Here is a 19,052-nt window from a genome sequence, read left to right on the forward strand (position 1 = left end):
AGGGTTCAATCCCTGCTGACGACCCACCCAGAGGTGTCGTGTTACACTTGTGTAGCCCTCCTGTGCGCTGTGAATCACCTGCCGTGTCCTGCCCCAGAGGTGGCTGCTTTCAGTGGGGAGCAGGCGTCCCTCTGGCCTGGGAAGCACCTGGGGCCCCTTTAGAAAGCAAACAGGTGACCCACTGTGTTGTAACTGCAGCCGTGGGGCTGCCCTTCCCTCGGCCCCTCTCCTAGGGGGACAGCTCCACTGGCAGAGGAAGGTGAAGGCCCTGCCCAGCCCCTATGGGAACCAGGCCCCGTCGGCGGAGGTGGAGATGACGGCTTACGTGCTCCTGGCCTATCTCTCCTTGCCCAACGTGTCTGCTGCCGACATGGCGACCGCCGCCCAGATCGTCCGCTGGCTCAGCAAGCAGCAGAACCCCTACGGGGGCTTCGCCTCCACGCAGGTAACACCCCTGCCCTCGGCAAACCAGTGCTGGGGCCCTGGTGCAGGAAGGGGCTCCCGAGAGCTGCAGCTCCGCAGCTGAGCTGGGACCCTTCCTGGGAGAGGGAGTCCTGTGTGCAGAGCCCCCTGCCCTCAGGGGTTGGGAGCCGGGGTCCCAGTGTCAGCGACCCGGTGGGTCCCGATCCTGCTGCAGTGAGTCTGAGCTGGGCTCCTCTCCCCAGAGCATGACAGCAGCTCGGTGACTCTCCTCCCCAGGACACGGTGGTGGCCCTGCAGGCCCTGGCCAAATACGCAGCCCTGACGTACAGCGCGAACGGGGCTGTGTCGGTGACGGTGAGCTCCCAGGCCGGGGCCCGGCAGCAATTCCACGTGGACAACGCCAACCGGCTGGTGCTGCAGCGAGCGGCCCTGCAGGAGATCCCCGGGCAGTACACGGTGCGGGCCAGCGGCAAGGGCTGTGTCTTTGTGCAGGTGAGTGCAGGAGCCCCTGGGGCCCAGCCGGCCCAGCGGTGATTGGCTGTGCCCTTACCCTGCCCCACGGCGCCTGGCTCTGGGCCCAGGCTCTGATCTGCGGTGGCAGAGGCAGCAGGCTCTGCCCCAACCCTCTTGCTTGTCTCCCAGCTGACTCTGCGCTACAACATGCCGCCCCCAAAGAGCGCCGCGACCTTTGACCTGCGGGTGGAGACGGAACCGAAGGAGTGCACCGAGAACGCCACATCCCGCTTCAGCCTTGTGCTGCACGCCCGGTATGAGCCCCAGCCCCCACCCCCGCTGGGTCCGAGCGCCCAGGGGCAGGGGCAGGCCCAAAGCATTGGGGAAATGGCCAGGGCAGAGCCGCCCCACTGCAGGAATCGATCGCCGGGGGAGCCATCCCCCCACAGGGCTCGGGGCAGAGGCGGGGGCCCCTTGGAATGTGCCAGGGGCTAAAGGGCTGGTCTCGGGGCTGATCTAATGGACAGTCGGCTCCCAAGCAGCTCCTGGGGCCGGGCCCCTTGCTGGGCAGCTCAGGGCTGGCCGGGGGCTAGCGGGGCTCACAGCCCAGAGCAGGCAGAGGCATTAGAGATGCCTGCAGGCTGAGAGGACGGGAGGCCTCCCCTCCCCCTCCACCCCCTGGAGTCTGTATCCAGGGCAAACCCTGACCTGAGCGCACGGCTCCTGTTGCAGGTACAGCGGGGAGCGTCCAGCCACCAACATGGCCATCATCGAGGCCAAGCTGCCGTCCGGCTACATCCCCGTCCAGAGCTCCCTGCGGCAGGTGAGCTTCCCAGGGAGGAGAACAGGCTGGGCCAGTCACACAGCATGAAACCAGGGGTTGATCCATGGGGGAGAGCCCAGACCCCCAGGAGAGCACAGATTGCAGCTCTGACCCCCAGGGCGAGCTTCTCCTGCAGAGCCCTGCCCCGGGGCACTGGGCAGCCCTGGGTCTCCTATCCAGTCACTGAGCAGGTCCTGACCCTGCTTATCTCCCCCTACAACACAATGCCCATGTCTATGTAACCCCTCTGCCAGGCTGAAACGATAGCAGCAAGGGCTGGGTTCAATACATAGGAGTCCCTTCCCCACAACATAATGCAAACCAGCTCGAGCCCCCACCCAGTGACCTGGGAAAATCTTACACACACCCCAGGGCACCTCGAGGAGGCAATACTTCCCCTCTCGCAAGCACAGACTCTTGGTGTAGCAGAAAAGGTTTAATCACATGAGATAAACAACAAGCATTAAATTGGGAAAATACCTCAACTAGAGTTCATAGGTCAAACCATGAGCAAAGACCCACCCCAGCAAATTGGGCTGTGTCCTTCTCTCTGGGCCCTTGAGTCCAGCAACCCCCAAATCACCCACAGTCCCAAAAGTCCCACAATCCAAAGGTCTCTGTCCCGGGTCAGTGCAGCCTCAGAGTTCAAGAGTCTCTCTGCAGAGGTCCCCCTCCCCAGCCTGGGTAGAAAGGGGCACCTTACGTGGTTCGGGGCCAACTGCCCTGCCTCTTCGTGGGGTTTTGCTTCCACGAGTTGTCCCCGCAAACAGCTCCGCTGGCTCTGTGGCTGCTCCGCTCTGCCAGCTGCTCTGGTCCGCCACCTGTCCTGTGATCTGCTCCGGCCGTCCTCGCAAGCTGCTCGGCTCCACTCACCCAGTGGCTGCACAAACTGCTCCACTCCGCTCTGCCAGCTGCTCTGCTCCATGGTATTGCTTCAGGCTCCCCCACTCATTAGCACAGTACTCAGTGCTCTCAGCTCAGCAAGTCCAGCTCTTCAGTGATTTCAGCTCTTAGTGATTCTAGCTCATAGTAGGGGAGTCCCAGTGCCAGTGAATTCAGCTCAGTGACCTGTATCTAGATTCTTAAGGGAATGAAAAATTAACTCTGACATTCCAAAGTGGAGAGAAGCATAGGTGGAACTGGTGCTTCTGGCTCACACAAGGCACCTATACCACCAAGTACAGATCTCTGTCCCCAGCCTCTCTCTTTTCAATGGGTTTTGGAACCCATGTCCCTTGTCTAGCAAGTGCTATTTAGTTGATAATGAAACCCTCTATCATAAGACAGTTTTGTAGTTACTCATTTACTTAATCAGGATGACAACATTTTGTTCCTCCTGCCCCAATAACAACGAAATTGGGGATCCCACCACTGTGAAAATAACCATCCCAAGCTTCTGTGCTGTATGCTAAGTGGGGTGGGAGTGCCAATGCAAATAACTGAAATGCCAATGCAAACACTTGAAACTTCTTTCCGCACTCCCCATAATTTACCACCAGATGTCAGGGTGGGGCTCATCCTGACTCTGCTTACATCTTGACTCCCACCTCTCCCCCAGCGGACACCCAGTGCTCAGGTGTGACTGGCATGGGGGGTGGCAGCCAGGCCCCTCGGCCATGGGGGCATTTGGTGCCCCATGTCCCAGCCCCCAGCAGAGCAGTGACTCCAGCCCCAGCCTCCAGCCCCAGCCTGGCAGTGGCCCTGGAGGTTTTTCGCCTTCCTCCGAAGCATGGGGCAGGGGTCGCTTGCTAAAGGAGTGGGTGGATCGGCTTATGTGGCCTGCATCTAGCAGGAGGTCAGACTAGATGATCATAATGGTCCCTTCTGATCTTGAATTCTATGATTCTATGATTCTCTCCGTTCCTGACTCAGCCGTTTCCTCCCTCTGCTCCTAGCTGGAGAAGCAGCTTTTGGTGAAGAGGCTGGAGGTGCAGAACGACCAGGTGACGCTCTATCTGGACCAGGTGAGTGCGGGTAGCCCAGGGCTCCGGCAGCCTGGTGTGAATGGGGAGGGCGTGTCCTGCCCTGGCTCCACCCCCATTACAGCTGCTCTCATGGGCTCTGTGTCACACGCACGGCGAGGGGTCACTGAAATCTCCCTTGGTTCCAAGTGACCCGTTTCCATAAGGGATGAGGAGATGGGACCAGAGCAGCCAAACCCCAGGGAGGGCCGTGAACGGAGCGATGGGGAGCTCAGGGTTGGGGAGGCTGGAACTGGGCCCTGAGTGTGATGAAAGGGGGTCACATTTTGCAGGGGGGTGGAACAGAGATTCGGGGGGACCATTTTCTCACTGCTCTAGGCCGCAGGGGCAGGGGGAAGTGGCTGGGCCAGGCCGAGCCTCGGGGAGGAGGGGCTTCGAACTGCCAGTGCAGCCGTTCAGCCCAGGCGCTCACTCTGTCGCTCTCTCGGTAGCTGACAAAGGAGGCGGCGAGTTTCACCTTCTCCCTGGAGCAGGATTTCCCTGTGAAGAATCTCAGAGCAGCCCCGGTGAGACTGTACGATTACTACGAGACGGGTGAGTCCCGCCCGAGATCCGCCCCCATTACAGCTACTCGCTAGGCTCTGTGGCACAGTCTGGCTGGGTGGGCATGTCCTACGCTTGCTCCACCCCCATTACAGCTGTTCTCCTGGGCTCTGTGTCACACTCAGGGCGTGGGGTCACTGAAATCTCCCCAGGATCCAAGTGCCCCATTTCCATAAATCCCACTCAGGTCAGAGCCTTCCCGCGTTCGGTCTGTGGGGTCGCTCACCGTGAGGGACACAGGAACCGTGTGCTCGTCGGGCTAGTGGGGAGGGTGCAGCTGGTGTAACTGGGGCGGTCCCAGCAGGAGCAGGCGAGTCCCGCCCCTTCAGGGCCCCCTACATTTCCCCTGCCATCCAGCTCCTCAGACACCCCCAGAATCCTTTGTGCTGGGCTAGGAGGTGGCAGGACTGTTTCCCTGGGTGTTTTCAGGGGTGACTCAGTGGTGATTTTTGGGCCTGTCTGACTTACTTGGAGATGGGGGATGGGAGAGAGCGCACAGCCCCACTCAGACAGCTGGGGGCGACCTCCCACTCCCTTCTAGGGCTCAGACCTACAGCAGGGATCCCCTGGGGCTGTGGGAACAGACTCTGCGTGTGTGGGATGGGGGAGGGGTTCTCATCCCCCCATTGGATCTCTCCTCCATTCCTTACATCCCTTGCTGTTGCAGGTGAACACACAGAGGCTGAGTACAGCGCCCCCTGCGGCTCAGGTAGGTGTGATGCACCCGCACACAACTCCAGTCCCTACAGCTTTGTGGGTGGGGGAGTCCATGGGCCGGAGAGGTGTGTGTGTGTTGTAGACGGAAAGGAGGGGGAGATGGGAGCATGGAACCCACCAGGAGCATGTGTGTGTGGGGAGAGACCTCGGGGGGGGAGGGTCTATGTGGGGCACAAGGGAATCTGTCTTGAAGGCAGGGGGTGACTCTGAGGGGAGAGTCTTATCAGGGGGTGGGAGAGTTTTGGGGGGCCGTGTCCACAGCTGTCTGCCGGGTGTTCGGGGATGATTATGATCCTGTCTCAGGGGATGTTTGTGTTTGTTTAAAGCCCCTGACGCCGACACGATGGAAAATTCCCGCTGAAGCCCCCACCCCTGCTGGGCAGGCCCCTCCCCTCCCATCCCGAGAGCCCCGCGCCGGCAGCTGACACCCCAGGATCAGGGGGGCACGGACAGGCCTCGTCTCAGCTGCTTCTCTTCCCCGAACCAGCTTCACTATCCCCCTTAGCACCTTCTTCAGCCAACGCCTCCCCGTTCGCTCTGCAAACATCCCACCTGCTCTCCCATCTCTCAGCCCCCAGACCAGCCCGTGTGATCCCAGCTGTCTCTCACACGCTGTGACCAGTGACTGCAGTGGGGACCCCTGGGGTTTGCTTCCCGTCCTGCCTGGAGCAGCAGGTTCAGCGTAAAACAAAATAGAAAAACCCACCTGTTTGTGAGGCTGTTTTGTCGCTTTGTGCCTGCCCTGCTGCTGCTCCTCACATGGCTCCTGTGCATCCTTAGAGCAGCCAGATCCTGGGATCGTGGCTCTGTCCCCTTCCCCAGCCCTTCGGTCATTGCTGTGGGGTTTGGCTTTAACCCTGGGTCGGGCAGTGTCAGCGACAGCTCCCCGGATTCCAGACCTGCCTGGCAGAGCTGCCCTTGTTACACACGTCTACATGAAAATGAACCAGTTCAACTGAAGTTAGTTTTGAAACCAGTTTACTTACCCCGTGAAAACCCCAGTGTGGATGCACTTATTGTGGTGTGGCGGAGGTTGTTTTAGTTTAGGTTCAATCAATTAGGAACTGAAGCTAAACCAGAATCAACTCTTCTCTCAGCCTGACAGGAGCACCTCTACCAGCTTGCATGGGTTGAACTAAATTGATTTTAAAAGCGAAGGCCTGAGAGAGGGAGGAATGGCTTGTCCGACTCCTTACAACTCTCGCTTGGTTTTGGTTTTTTTGGTATGTTTTGTTACTATCTGTTTAATTCCACGGACCAATGACCATTGTGGGGAAAGGCGATCTCTGTGACAGGTCTATCCCCAGTCAACCAAGGTGTGAGAGCCTAGTGTACATGCTGTGAGATGCCCAGCCAGTCCTCCAGAGACCCCAGGGCAGATCAGACTCGACATTCCTGCTACTTAGGAAGTAGGTAAATAGGAAGCAAGAAAAATAAATCCATAGACCGTTCAGACCCTCCCTATCCATTGTAAAGAAGCAAGAACTCTTTGCAGGTCCCCTTTACAAGCAGGAAGCTCCTTTTCCTTTGTGCAGATGTTAAAGGCACCTGATGCAGTTTGTAGGTGCAGGGGCTTTCCCCAGGGCCAGTGTGTGAAAGATTCACCAAAGAGTCACAACCACAAGCTCAGTCTCAGTGGGAAAGGATGGAAGAAATACGTCCCAGAGGGCTGCACCTGTCTAAGGGGGCAGGAGAACTGGACTTTAGTATTTGGGGAATAGGAAGTGCTCCCGTATTGAAAGACGGTATTGTCCTGTGTGCAGCCGGGGCAGTCACAAAAAGGCATTTCTCTTCCTCTTTGCCCGGGCCTGGCTTCTGTAGCCATAACGTTACACTAACAGAGCTGGTGGCATTTAATTCCTGTTCCCAGTGATGTTTATAGGTGGAGCTAATAGCAGCCCCTCTGTTTCAGCTGCCTGACCCTTTCCATGATAAAATTCTCTCCCAGTCTTTTCTTTGAGATGCTCTCACCCGCCATTGTTTACAGCGGGTCTTTGATATTCAGCCCTCAGGCTGGAGAATTGGCTTTTCTTTGTTCCATCAGATTCCATTTAGATATTGTTTAGATAGGAACCCCGGGCTTTCTACCTTTTTCCATTGGGGACCCCTATAACATTTCGAAGGGAGGTGCGGACCCCCTTGGAAATCTTAGAGTCTGTGGACTCCCAGGGGGTTGCAGACCACAGGGTGAAAACCACTGTTCTGTGGGAACTATGGCCTTTCGCAGACTCCTTAGACCTAGTTTGCCAGCCCCTGTTTGTCCTCGGGCCACAGGTGGAGGGAGAACCACTGACATAAACTGTTCAGAACAATCCCCATTTCCCCTCCGGCACTTGTGTTCCTGCCCAAATCACACTGAGCTCGAACCACCCACAGTGCCACCTCCTGCTGCCACCCCCAAAGCAGCAGCGCCAGCTCCTGTCCTGGGAACAAGTGGGAGCTGCTCTAGCAAGAGGTGTGGGCTTCCCTCCCTGGGCACAGACCATGGCTCCAGTGGCCCATGGCACCTCTGGGCGATCACATGGAGCAGGACCTCTGTCCCACCCGGCCCACTGAGCCAAATAGCCCATCACCCACCCAGGACAACAACCTGCTCCTGCTGCTGCTTAACGTAATGCCATGGCCGTGGCTCAAGGAGTAGCAGCCTGTGCTGAAGGTTCAAACACACAGAGGGACGTTGCAGGCTCAGCATATACTGGACACTGCGGTGTGAAGCCTGGAGACGGAATTCAGATGGAATGTGTCAGACCCAGGGCTGGCTCAGCACGACCTGAGCCTTGGAGACGCAGCTGAAAACCGCAGAGCAGATCAAACGGAGACAGCGCAAGAGAGCAGTGGGTCCCTGCGCAGCCCCCAGGGGTCGTGTCCCACCAGCTGTTTTCCCTTTACGGGGACCCTCTGCTCCAATTGTGGATCCCCCCAGGTTCCTGGAGTCTCTTCAGTCTCTGTGTGGCGGGGGAGGCATGTGGGGATGGAGCCGTTTTCTCTAGGCCCTATGGGGTCCCTTGGTAGACAGGAGGCTCCCAGGGCCGGGGAGCAAGGTGGGAGAGGCCCACAGTGGAGGTGGTGAAGCCTGAGATACAGCTGGGCACGTGGGGCCTGTGGGGAGAAAGCCCTGACGGAGGGGAAATGTCTCGGGAGGAGGCAGCGTTCAAACCTGGCTGGACCCGGCTGGGTCGGGTTCTCTTGGCCCTGGCGTCTTAGCGTCAGTTTCTGAGCTGAATCGTGTTTTTCTTATTTCCTGCCCATCCCCCTGCTCGGGCCAGCTCCCGTCGGGTAATTTCTTGTCCCCCCTGCTCTTCACAGCTCCTCCCTAGCTGGTGTCATTGCTGCGTTTCGCTAACATGCCCTGAGGAGACTGGTCCATATGATGGGGCCGGACCCATCCCTGGGGTGCAGACGAGCCCCCTCCCACTGCCCCAATTAACAGCCACCCAGCGATTCTGTGTCAGCTCCGTTAGCAGCCTCCTGCCCCACACTTCCGCCTGGGGGATCTTCTCTCTCTTTGCTCTGGCCAGAAAGGCTGGAAGCGAACAGCCTCTGGAAGAAGCAGTAATGGGAAGGAGCTAAACCTGCCAACCCTCAGGGAGCAGCAGTGGGGCTGCTCTGGAGAGTCCATGGCTGCTCTGTCTCTCAGGCCAGCGCTGTGTCGCTGTGACCCACACTCACCGAGTGCCCCACTCCCCCTGCCACTCGCTTGGGCCCTCAGCGGCCATCAGAGAACGTGGCTCCCGCCATCTCCCCAGCAGTGATGGGCTCCCGCTGGGCACCGCCAGGCGTGTCCTCACCGTGAGAGCCATTCACCTGGTCAGCAGGGGGCGCTGCAGACCCACCCCCTGACTCATTTCAATCAGCCCTGGGAAAGCCCGGCAGTGACCGGGGCCAGGGCCGGGTTGGGAGGGGCAGGACGCGCTGTCCCCAGTCGCTTGGTACCAGCTCTGATTTCCGGGGGGCGAATGCTGCTCTGGGAGATGCTCCCGCAGCTGTGCCCAGACCCCACTGGGGCTGCGGAGCCTGTTTGGGTCGTTGGCTGGGGCTGTCTCGGGATGCCCAGTTGTGACCGAGGGCAGAATTGGGCTCTGTGATGCCAGGACTGGCCGTGACAGAGACCTGAGCTGTTCCATGGACGCCGATCTAAGGGATACAGGCCCCAGGCTTGATGTCTGATGCTCATCCCCTTCCTGAATCGCTCTCCCCTGGGCAGGGGCCTCCCACCCCACCCCCAGGTTCACCACCCCCAGAGGTGGTGAACCTGGGGGTGGGGTGGGAGGCCCCAGAGGGCCCTGTCAGGCCAGGGAATTTCCCAAATATAATTCCTAGAGCAGATCTTGTAGAAAAAACATCTAATCTTGATTTTAAAATTAAGCTCACTGTTTAAAATGTTCACCGTATTTCCAGTCTCAGTTTGTCTAGCTTCAACTTCCAGCCATCGGATCGTGTTAGACCTTCCTCTGCTAAATTAAAGAGCCTGTTAGCTGATATTTGTCCCCCGTGTAGGTATGTATAGGCTGTTACCATATCACCCCTTAGCCATCTCAGTGGTAAGCTAATAAATTCTGCTCTTGAGGATATCACTATAACGCATGTTTCTAATCCTTTATCAGAGGGGTAGCCATGTTAGTCTGGATCTGTAAAAGCGACAAAGAGTCCTGTGGCACCTTATAGACTAACAGACGTATTGGAGCATGAGCTTTCATGGGTGAATACCCACTTCGTTGGATGCATGTAGTGGAAATTTCCAGGGGCAGGTATATATATGCAAACAAGAAGCAGGCTAGAGATAATGAGGTTAGTTCAGTCAGAGAGGGTGAGGCCCTCTTCTAGCAGTTGAGGTATGAAAACCAAGGGAGGAGAAACTGCTTTTGTAGTTGGCTAGCCATTCACAGTCTTCGTTTAATCCTGAGCTGACGGTGTCAAATTTGCAGATGAACTGAAGCTCAGCAGTTTCTCTTTGAAGTCTGGTCCTGAAGTTTTTTTACTGCAGGATGGCTACCTTTAAAGCTGCTATTGTGTGTCCAGGGAAATTGAAGAGTGTAGTCATTCTCGTTGCTCTTCTCTGAACCCTCTCCAATTTATCCACATCCTTCTTGAATGATGGACACCGGAACTGGGCACAGGATTCCAGCAGTGGTCGCACCAGGGCCAAATACTGTACGGAGATAAAATCACCTCTCTGCTCCTACTCCAGATTCCCCTGTGTGACGGGTCTGACACCCCAGCACCCCCTTGTGGCAGGGGCGGGCTGGGGGCCTAGCGCCGCGCCACTCACTTGTCCTTCGGTCTGCCCCTGGCAGCCGGCGTATTACGGCCTACAGGCCAGAGTCCATAAACGCCCCCTTCGGGGCGGGGCAGCGCGGCCTAGCGGCCGGAGTCCATAAACGCCCCCTTCGGGGCGGGGCAGCGCGGCCTAGCGGCCGGAGTCCATAAACGCCCCCTTCGGGGCGGGGTATTAAGGGGTGGGGTAGGGGGACTCGGGCCCGCCCTCTCCACCGAGCCCCGACCCAGGGCCCTGATTGTGGCAAGCTCTCCTTGCCACCCGCTCGGCGGGGATCCGCCCGCAACACACCGAGCGGTACTGCAGCTTTAAGGCTGTCAGTCTCTACAATCCCCTGGGTCACTTCCTACCCTGTCTAGCCGGACGTCGGCGTTGTGGGAGCGGTTCCCCCATAGGTCCCCTCTGGCCGGCGTCCCTCTCCGGGGTCTCCGGTACGGCCTCAGCTCGGCTGACGTCCCGGTCCAGGCTCACTGGCTCTCCTCCCGCAGGAGCTGACGGTCTGCGTCCTTCTCCCCCGGTGGTCAGCCCAGACTGAGCAGACCTGCAGGCTTTTATACCGGTCTGCCAGTTGGAGCATGCCCAGCAGAGCTTCCTGGGCGTGGCTTCCTCTGCTAGCAAGGAAGGGTTAACCCCTGCTGTACCAGTGCGGGGCTGTCCCGCCCCGTCACACACCCTCCCCCTTAAGACAGCTGTTGGGCCCGGCTGACCCTGGACTCCCGCCTCCCCCTCCTCCTCCACGATGCGGGAGAAGAAGTCCGCGTTCCCATGAGCCTTGCCTGGCCGATGTGACACGCGGAAGGCGTAGGGTTGGAGGGACAGGTACCACCGCATGATCCGGTTATTCGTCTCCTTCATACTATTGATCCATCGGAGGGGCGCGTGGTCGGTCACTAAGGAGAAGGGGTTCCCTAATAGATAGTACCTTAGTGCTTCGACCGTCCACTTCACTGCCAAGGCCTCGCACTCTATGGTGGAGTACCGGGTTTCGCGGGGGAACAGCTTGCGGCTAAGGTACAAGACCGGGTGTTCTTCTTCCCCTACCTCCTGTGACAGTACGGCCCCCAGTCCCACCTCCGAGGCATCCGTCTGTAGGATAAAGGGTTTTGAAAAATCTGGTTGAACTAGTACCGGTTCCCGTGTTAATTGTTCGCTCAGGGCGCGAAAGGCCTTTTCGAAGCCTTCCGTCCAGCGTACTTTCTGGGGTTGTGAACTGCGCGTCAACTCCGTCAGTGGGGCAGCGAGTGTGGCGAAGTTAGGCACAAACCGCCGATAGTACCCGGCCAGCCCCAAGAACTGCCGGACTTGCCGCTTGGTTGTGGGCGTAGGGTACGTCCTTAATGCTTCCACCTTGTCTACGAGGGGATGGATCTTTCCCCTGCCAACCGTGTAGCCCAGGTAAGTCACCTCCTTCTGGCCCAGGTGACATTTCGCCGGGTTCGCGGTGAGGCCGACTTCGCCTAATGCCCGTAGAACTTCGGTCAGGTGTTGCAGATGTTCCTCCCAAGTGCTACTGTAGATGACAATGTCATCGATGTACGCTGCGGCGTATTCATTGTGTGCGTTCAGCACCTGGTTCATGAGTCGCTGGAAGGTAGCCGCGGCCCCGTGCAATCCGAACGGCATCATAATAAATTGGTAGAGTCCGAACGGCGTTGGAAATGCTGTCTTTTCTCGTGAGGCCGGCGTCAACGGGATCTGCCAATATCCCTTCGTCAAGTCCAGGGTGGAGATGAACTCGGCTTTTCCTAGCCGCTCCAGCAGCTCGTCCACCCGGGGCATGGGATAGGCGTCAAAACGTGAAATTGCGTTTACCTTGCGGAAGTCGATGCAAAACCTGACTGTCCCGTCTGGCTTGGGGACCAACACTATGGGGCTCCGCCATTCACTCCGCGACTCTTCCACCACCCCTAAGGCTAGCATCAGCCCGAGCTCCTCCTTCACTGTCTCCCACATCTTCCTGGGGAGCGGGCGGTGTGTGTCCCGCACTTTGTGCCCTGGAACGGTAGCAATGTGGTGGTTGGCTAACGTGGTTCGTCCGGGTCGCGTCGACAAAACCACGGGGAACGCCGCCACCAGTCGTTCTACCTGGTCCCGCTGGGCTGGGGTAAGCTCGTGGCCTATGTCCGCCGTCCCGGCTGTCTCGGGCTCTCCCACCAGCGGCCCGAACTCCGGCTCTGGCGGGTATGGGGCCATCAGCAGGCCCTCTCGGTCCCTCCAGGCCTTAAGGAGGTTCACGTGGTAGACCTGGGTATCCCTCCTTCGCCCGGACAACCGTACCTCATAGTCGACCGGCCCAATCCGCCTGACCACTTCAAAGGGGCCCTGCCACTTGGCCAGCAGCTTGGACTCTGAGGAAGGAAGCAACAAGAGGACCCGATCCCCCGGCTCGAAAGTTCGCACCTTGGCCCCCTTGTTATACTGAGCCTCCTGAGTCTGCTGGGCTCTAACCAGATTTTCGCGGGCCAAGGTCCCCAGCTCCCGGAGGCGTTCCCGCAGATGGAGGATATACTGCACCGACCCTCGAACACGGGTCTCCTGCTCTTCCCAGGTTTCCCTTAGGAGATCGAGGATACCCCTAGGCCTCCTCCCGTAGAGGAGCTCAAAGGGGGAGAACCCCGTGGATGCCTGGGGTACCTCTCGCACCGCGAAGAGGAGTGCGGGGAGTAGTTTATCCCAGTGCCGGGGGTCGTCCTCTACAAACTTTCTCAGCATGGCCTTCAAAGTGCCGTTGAATCGCTCGACCAAGCCATCCGTCTGGGGGTGGTAGACGGAGGTCTTTAGTGCCCGGATGTTCAGCAGCCTGCACAGCTCTGCCATCAATCTAGAGGTCACATTCGTTCCTTGGTCCGTTAGTATTTCCCTCGGGATACCTACCCGAGTGAAGATCTGCAATAGTTCGTTAGCAATGACCGGTGCTGTGGTGGACCTCAGCGGCACCGCTTCGGGATAGCATGTGGCATAATCGACCACCACCATGATGTACTTATGACCTGTGCCGCTCTTCTCCAGGGGTCCCACGAGATCCAGGCCTATCCGGTCAAAAGGCGTCCCCACCACCGGCAAGGGTACGAGGGGGGCCCTTGGTACACCTTTTGGACCGGCTCTCTGGCATTCTGGGCAGGAGGCGCAATAATCTCGTACCTCCGCATGGATACCCGGCCAAAAGAACCTCTGGGCCACCCTTTGCAACATCTTCTCCCTGCCTAGGTGTCCGGCCCACGGCACCGAATGTGCCAGACGGAGCAAGTCCCGTCGGAACCGCCGCGGGACCAACAGCTGGCGTAGCTCTTCCTTTGTCTGTGGTTCTGGTACCACCCGATAGAGTAAGTCCCGATGGATCTCAAATCGGGGCCCTTGTGGCTGGCGATGGGGTGGGTCTTCCTCCCCTGGTGGGCTAGTCGCCTGTTCCCAAGCCCGGCTGAGAGTGGTATCCCCTCGTTGCTCCTCGAGGAAGTCGGTGTCCACCTCTAGCCAGCCCGGGCCCTCTGTTGTCGGCGCTTCGGTGGGGGCTTGGCTCCTTACCTCTCTCTCGGAGCTCCCCGAGGGCCCCTCTAGGGGGTCCTTGGCCGTTGGCTGGCCTAAAAATCCCGGTCGCCTAGCCCGTTTCCCAGTTCTCCTCCCTGGCGGCGTAGCCCCTTCCCTCAAGAGGTTTGTGAAGCCCGGCCAGTCATGCCCTAAGACCACGGAGTAAGCCAACTTAGGAGCCACCCCCACTAGACACCGCGCCCGGTGTTGGGCCGCCTCTAGCTGTACCCAGACAGTCGGGTAAGGCTTCACATCCCCGTGGATGCACTGTAGCCGGATGGGGGCCCCGGCGGGGCCGGTGGGCTTAATCAGCCCCTCCCGAATAACCGTCTGGCTACACCCGGAGTCAACTAAGGCTCAGGCAGACGTCCCATCCACCTTCACCGGCAGAACAATTTTCCCCGGCTCCCAAGCCCGGGCCCGGTGACCCGCCGTCAACACCTTCCCATAATTGCAATCCATGTACGGGCACTCCCTCCTGAAGTGCCCTACCTGACCGCACTCGTAGCAGCGGTCCCGTCTCCCTTCCTCGATAGGGTTGTGGCAGGGGCTGCCCGGCCTTACTGGTGCCTCCTCTGGTCGTCGCGGGATATCTCCTCAGGGTGTCGCCCTAGGGTCCCGGGTTACTGGTATTCCGGGGGGCTGGACATGCCACCGAGGGTCTCCCCCGTCCCCCTTACATGGCCCCCGGGCCTGCCCTGGGCTCCGTCCACCGGGCTCTCCCCCCTGGGGGTTGATCTTCAATGCCCCATCTGCTGCCTGGTAGTCCTCCATCAGGGAAATCGCGTCCGCAAGGGTCTTGGGGCGGTGTCGTTGCACCCATTCCTTCCCTCCCGGAGGCAGGGCTTGCAGGAACTGCTCTAAGGCTACCATCTCGGCCACTTGAACGCCCGTCCGCCCTTCCGGCTCCAACCACCTCCAACAGAGGTCCCGGATTCACTGGGCCACGGCCCGCGGCCTGGCCCCTGGCGTGTATCGTTCCTGGCGGAGTCGCTGGCGGTAGGTCTCCAGGCTGACGCCAACTTCGTCCAAGATGGCGGCCTTGACCTTCGTGTAGTCCAGTGCGTCTTGGGGGTCCAAGTTCCGGTACGCCGCTTGAGCTGGGCCCGTCAGGTAGGGTGCCAGTATCGTGGCCCAATGAGTGAGTGGCCACTGTACGGCGGTCGCGACTCGTTCAAAGGTCACGAGGAAGGCCTCGGGGTCATCCCTCGGCCCCATCTTAGCTAGGCGCACGGGTAATCCCCCAAGACCCTCGCTGGGGTTGCCCCTGATGGCCCCTAGAGGCGTACCCGGTGCCGGGCCGATTAATGCCGCCATCTGTTGAACCAGCCGCTCCTGGTTCACCTGTTGCTGGGTTGTCAGCTCCCGGATCAGCTGCTGCTGCTGTTCCTGTTGCTGTGCGGCTTGTGCCTGCTGCTGGGCCGCCAGCTGCTGGAGCAGCTGAGTTTGCTGCTGCTGCTGTTGCGCCATCTGCTGCTGCTGATTCTCCAGCAGCCACTTCAAAAGTTTCTCGGGGTCCATATTGGGTCCTGTGGCCTTATCTCAGGCCCGTTCAGGTCCCTGATCAGGTGCCAGTTGTGACGGGTCTGACACCCCAGCACCCCCTTGTGGCAGGGGCGGGCTGGGGGCCTAGCGCCGCGCCACTCACTTGTCCTTCGGTCTGCCCCTGGCAGCCGGCGTATTACGGCCTAGTGGCCAGAGTCCATAGACGCCCCCTTCGGGGCAGGGTAGCGCGGCCTAGCGGCCGGAGTCCATAAACGCCCCCTTTGGGGCGGGGCAGCGCGGCCTAGCGGCCGTAGTCCATAAACACCCCCTTCGGGGCGGGGCAGCGTGGCCTAGCGGCCGGAGTACATAAACGCCCCCTTCGGGGCGGGGTAGCGCGGCCTAGCGGCCGGAGTCCATAAACACCCCCTTCGGGGCGGGGTATTAAGGGGTGGGGTAGGGGGACTCGGGTTGGCCCTCTCCACCGAGCCCCGACCCAGGGCCCTGATTGTGGCAAGCTCTCCTTGCCACCCGCTCGGCGGGGATCCGCCCGCAACACGCCGAGCGGTACTGCAGCTTTAAGGCTGTCAGTCTCTACAATCCCCTGGGTCACTTCCTACCCTGTCTAGCCGGACGTCGGCGTTGTGGGAGCGGTTTCCCCGTAGGTCCCCTCCGGCCGGCGTCCCTCTCCGGGGTCTCCGGTACGGCCTCTGCTCGGCTGACGTCCCGGTCCAGGCTCACTGGCTCTCCTCCCGCAGGAGCTGACGGTCTGCGTCCTTCTCCCCCGGTGGTCAGCCCAGACTGAGCAGACCTGCAGGCTTTTATACCGGTCTGCCAGTTGGAGCATGCCCAGCAGAGCTTCCTGAGCGTGGCTTCCTCTGCTAGCAAGGAAGGGTTAACCCCTGCTGTACCAGTGCGGGGCTGTCCCGCCCCGTCACACCCTGTTTATGCATCCAAGGATCACAATAACCCTTTGGGCCACAGCATCACATTGGGAGGCCATGTTCAGCCGATCCACACACACACACGAAACTTTTTCGGTCATCGCTTCCCAGAATAGAGTTCCCCATCCTATAAGTATGGCCTACGTGCTTTGTGTCTAGATGTGAACATCTACACTGAGCTACACTGAAACACATATTGTTTGTCTGTGCCCAGCGTATGAAGTGATCCATAGAACTCTGTATCAGTGACCGGTCAGCTTCGTTATTTACCACTCCTCCAATGTTTGTGTTGTCTGCAGTCTTTATCACTGATGAGTTTAAGTTTTCTTCCAGGTCATTGATAACAATGTTAAATAGCACAGAACCAAGAACTGATCCCTATGCAATCCCCTCAATCAATGATGGTTCCCCATTTACAGTTACATTTTGAGATCTATCAGTTAGCCAGTTTTTAATCCATTTAATCTGTGCCGTGTTATTTTATATTCTTCTAGATTTCTAATCAAAATGTCACATGATATCAAGTCAAACGCCTTACAGAAATCTCAGTAAATTACATTGACACTATTACCTTTATCTACTAAACTTATAATCTCATCAAAAAAGATATCAAATTAGTTTGACAGGATCTGATTTCCATAAACCATTGTGAATTGGCATTAATCATGAGAGTCTCTTCTAATTCTTTATTAACCAAGTCCCGTATCAGCCACTCCATAATTGTGGCAGAGATCCACGTCAGACTGACAGGCCTCTAATTACCGAGTTCATCCCATTTACCTTTTTTAAATATTGGCACAACATTAGCTTTCTCCCAGTCTTCTGGAATTTCCCCAGTGTTCAAGACTTACTGGGAATCAACATTAAAGGTCCAGCAAGGTCCTCAGGCAGCTCTTTTAAAACTCTTGGATATAAGTTATCTGGAGCTGCTGATTTTAAAATGTCTCACTTTGGTAGCTGCTGTTTACCATTCCCCCCAGATACTAGTGGAATGGAACGAGTGTTCTCCCCTTCATGTGACATGACAACTTCATCTGGTTTTTCCCAAATGCAGAACAGAAATATTTAGTGAACCTTTCTGCCTTGTCAGCATTCAGGAGTGACAGATGCTCCCTAAAATTAGGGGGGCCACCAGCACCGAACAATTGCCTCACACACATCCCACACCTTTTTTCTGAAACCCTGCCCCCACACTGCCCTTCCCCCTGAGGTCCCACCCCACACTGCCCCATCTACCCAAGCCCCCACCCTCACACCACCATTCCATCCGAGGCACCACCCCCTGCCCATCTCCCTCCCTCCCATTCTGGCATCCCATCTCCATTATTGTTAATAATTCTGCCATTTGATTTGATAATGGACCAGTTCCATTGTTAGGATTCATTTTGTTCTGAATATACTTTAAAAGCTCCCTCTTATTGTCCTTAACTCAGCTGGCCATAGATTTCTTAATATGTCATTTTGCTTCCCTTACCAAGTTTCTACAGTCCAGATTTATATTCATTTCCACCAATTTCTCCTTTCTTCCCTTTGCTAGACATCATTTTAAAAAATATTTTATAGTTGCTTTCATTTGCCCTCTGAGCCAGATCAGTTTTTTAACCAGTTTGATTGATTGTGGCTTTTGGGACATCTAGTAAAGTGTTCTTAAATAATTCCCAATTTTCATTCACATTTTTCTGATTAAATTACTTTTCCCAGCTGATTCGGCTCATAATTGTTTTCAGCTTTGTGAAACAGGCCCTTTCAAACCACCGAGTGGAAATACTACTGGTCTGGACTTTAATCTGTTGGCACATTGTAAATATGATCGAGTCAGGATCACCTGTACCTAGGCTACCATTCATGGTTAGTTCTGTGATCAGCTCCTCTTTATCTCTCAAGGCGAGGGCTCATATAGAACACTCCCATGGCGGATGGAACACTTTTTGAGTTAGGAAAATATATAAGAAATTCCAAAGACATTTTAGTACCGGCAGCACCCGACCGCCAACATGTGTCACTCACATTGAAATCCCCCAGGATCACACAGCTTCTTTTCATACATTCTATAAATAGCTGCATAAGGAGCCACTCATCCTGTTCCTTCGTGTGATTTGGTGATCTGCCTCAGACACCAGCTAACGCCCCATCTTGTGCTGTATCGGTTAGGACAGGGATCCATAACCATTCAAGATCATTTTCTCCCAAGTTGTCAGTGACTCGGAAACAAGTCTGAGACACTCTGCTGACCATGTGCAAATGGCAACGTTCTGTACTTTATAACCTAGCCAGAGCCTAGATTGACGTGGATTTTCATGGCAAGAGGAAAAACCCTTCTCTTCCCCTAGCACAATCCCCCTGCCAGATTTCAATTCCAGGCTCCAAAGCATGAAGGCGCTAGAACTCCTCAACAAAATGGTCAGGAAAATGGATTGCCCTGGAAAAAGCTACCTGTGCTACTGCCAACCGTGTTCTCAGAAATGCCTCAACTCGTTTTTGCTGAAAGTTTACAAAAAACATTCAACCCAAGGCAGAGCCTGAGCATGGAAATTTCATCCCCAGCCGTCCCAGTGCAGGAACGTTAGAAGCGATCGTCAATGGGGTTTTCATGAGTCGTGTTCAGCAACTTCAGTGTTCTTCTCATTTGCATTGAAGTAGTGGGGTCACTGCCAGAACCCACTTTAACGAACTCATTTCTCAGCAAGCTCCTCCCCCCTGCTCCTGCCAGGGCTTTCCCAGCATCTCGGCTACTGCACAACCACTGACCCCAAGAGGGGTCCCACGCCCTGCCGTGTGACCAATGCAAGGGGCCCCCTGGCTCCTCTGAGCCTTTGCCAGGCAGCATCGTCTGACTCAAGCTGCAAGAACCTGTCAGAGCCTCGAATCCAGCAGCTGGGGGTGGT

General features: G+C 57.2%; 1 protein-coding gene across 5 annotated transcripts in view; it reads left to right on the forward strand.

Moving 5' to 3' along the window:
* The window catches only part of LOC120385032 (alpha-2-macroglobulin-like protein 1), a 218,429-nt gene extending 211,819 nt beyond the window's left edge, over positions 1-6,610 (forward strand). For 2 of the 5 annotated variants that reach the window (XM_039504109.1, XM_039504108.1), the window contains exons 29-36: positions 234-445; positions 700-915; positions 1,066-1,190; positions 1,609-1,699; positions 3,595-3,663; positions 4,113-4,215; positions 4,892-4,933; positions 5,268-5,800. In XM_039504109.1, the coding sequence (XP_039360043.1) occupies positions 234-445; positions 700-915; positions 1,066-1,190; positions 1,609-1,699; positions 3,595-3,663; positions 4,113-4,215; positions 4,892-4,933; positions 5,268-5,302 (893 nt within the window). In that variant the 3' untranslated portion in view covers positions 5,303-5,800. Of the gene's footprint in view, positions 1-233; positions 446-699; positions 916-1,065; positions 1,191-1,608; positions 1,700-3,594; positions 3,664-4,112; positions 4,216-4,891; positions 4,934-5,267; positions 5,801-6,197 lie in introns of those variants that run through there. The other 3 variants (XM_039504107.1, XM_039504106.1, XM_039504110.1) reach the window with 2 other exon arrangements.
* The last annotated feature ends 12,442 nt before the right edge of the window (positions 6,611-19,052 follow it).

This window comes from Mauremys reevesii, linkage group 17 (assembly GCF_016161935.1).
Source record: "Mauremys reevesii isolate NIE-2019 linkage group 17, ASM1616193v1, whole genome shotgun sequence".
Lineage (NCBI taxonomy): Eukaryota > Metazoa > Chordata > Testudines > Geoemydidae > Mauremys > Mauremys reevesii.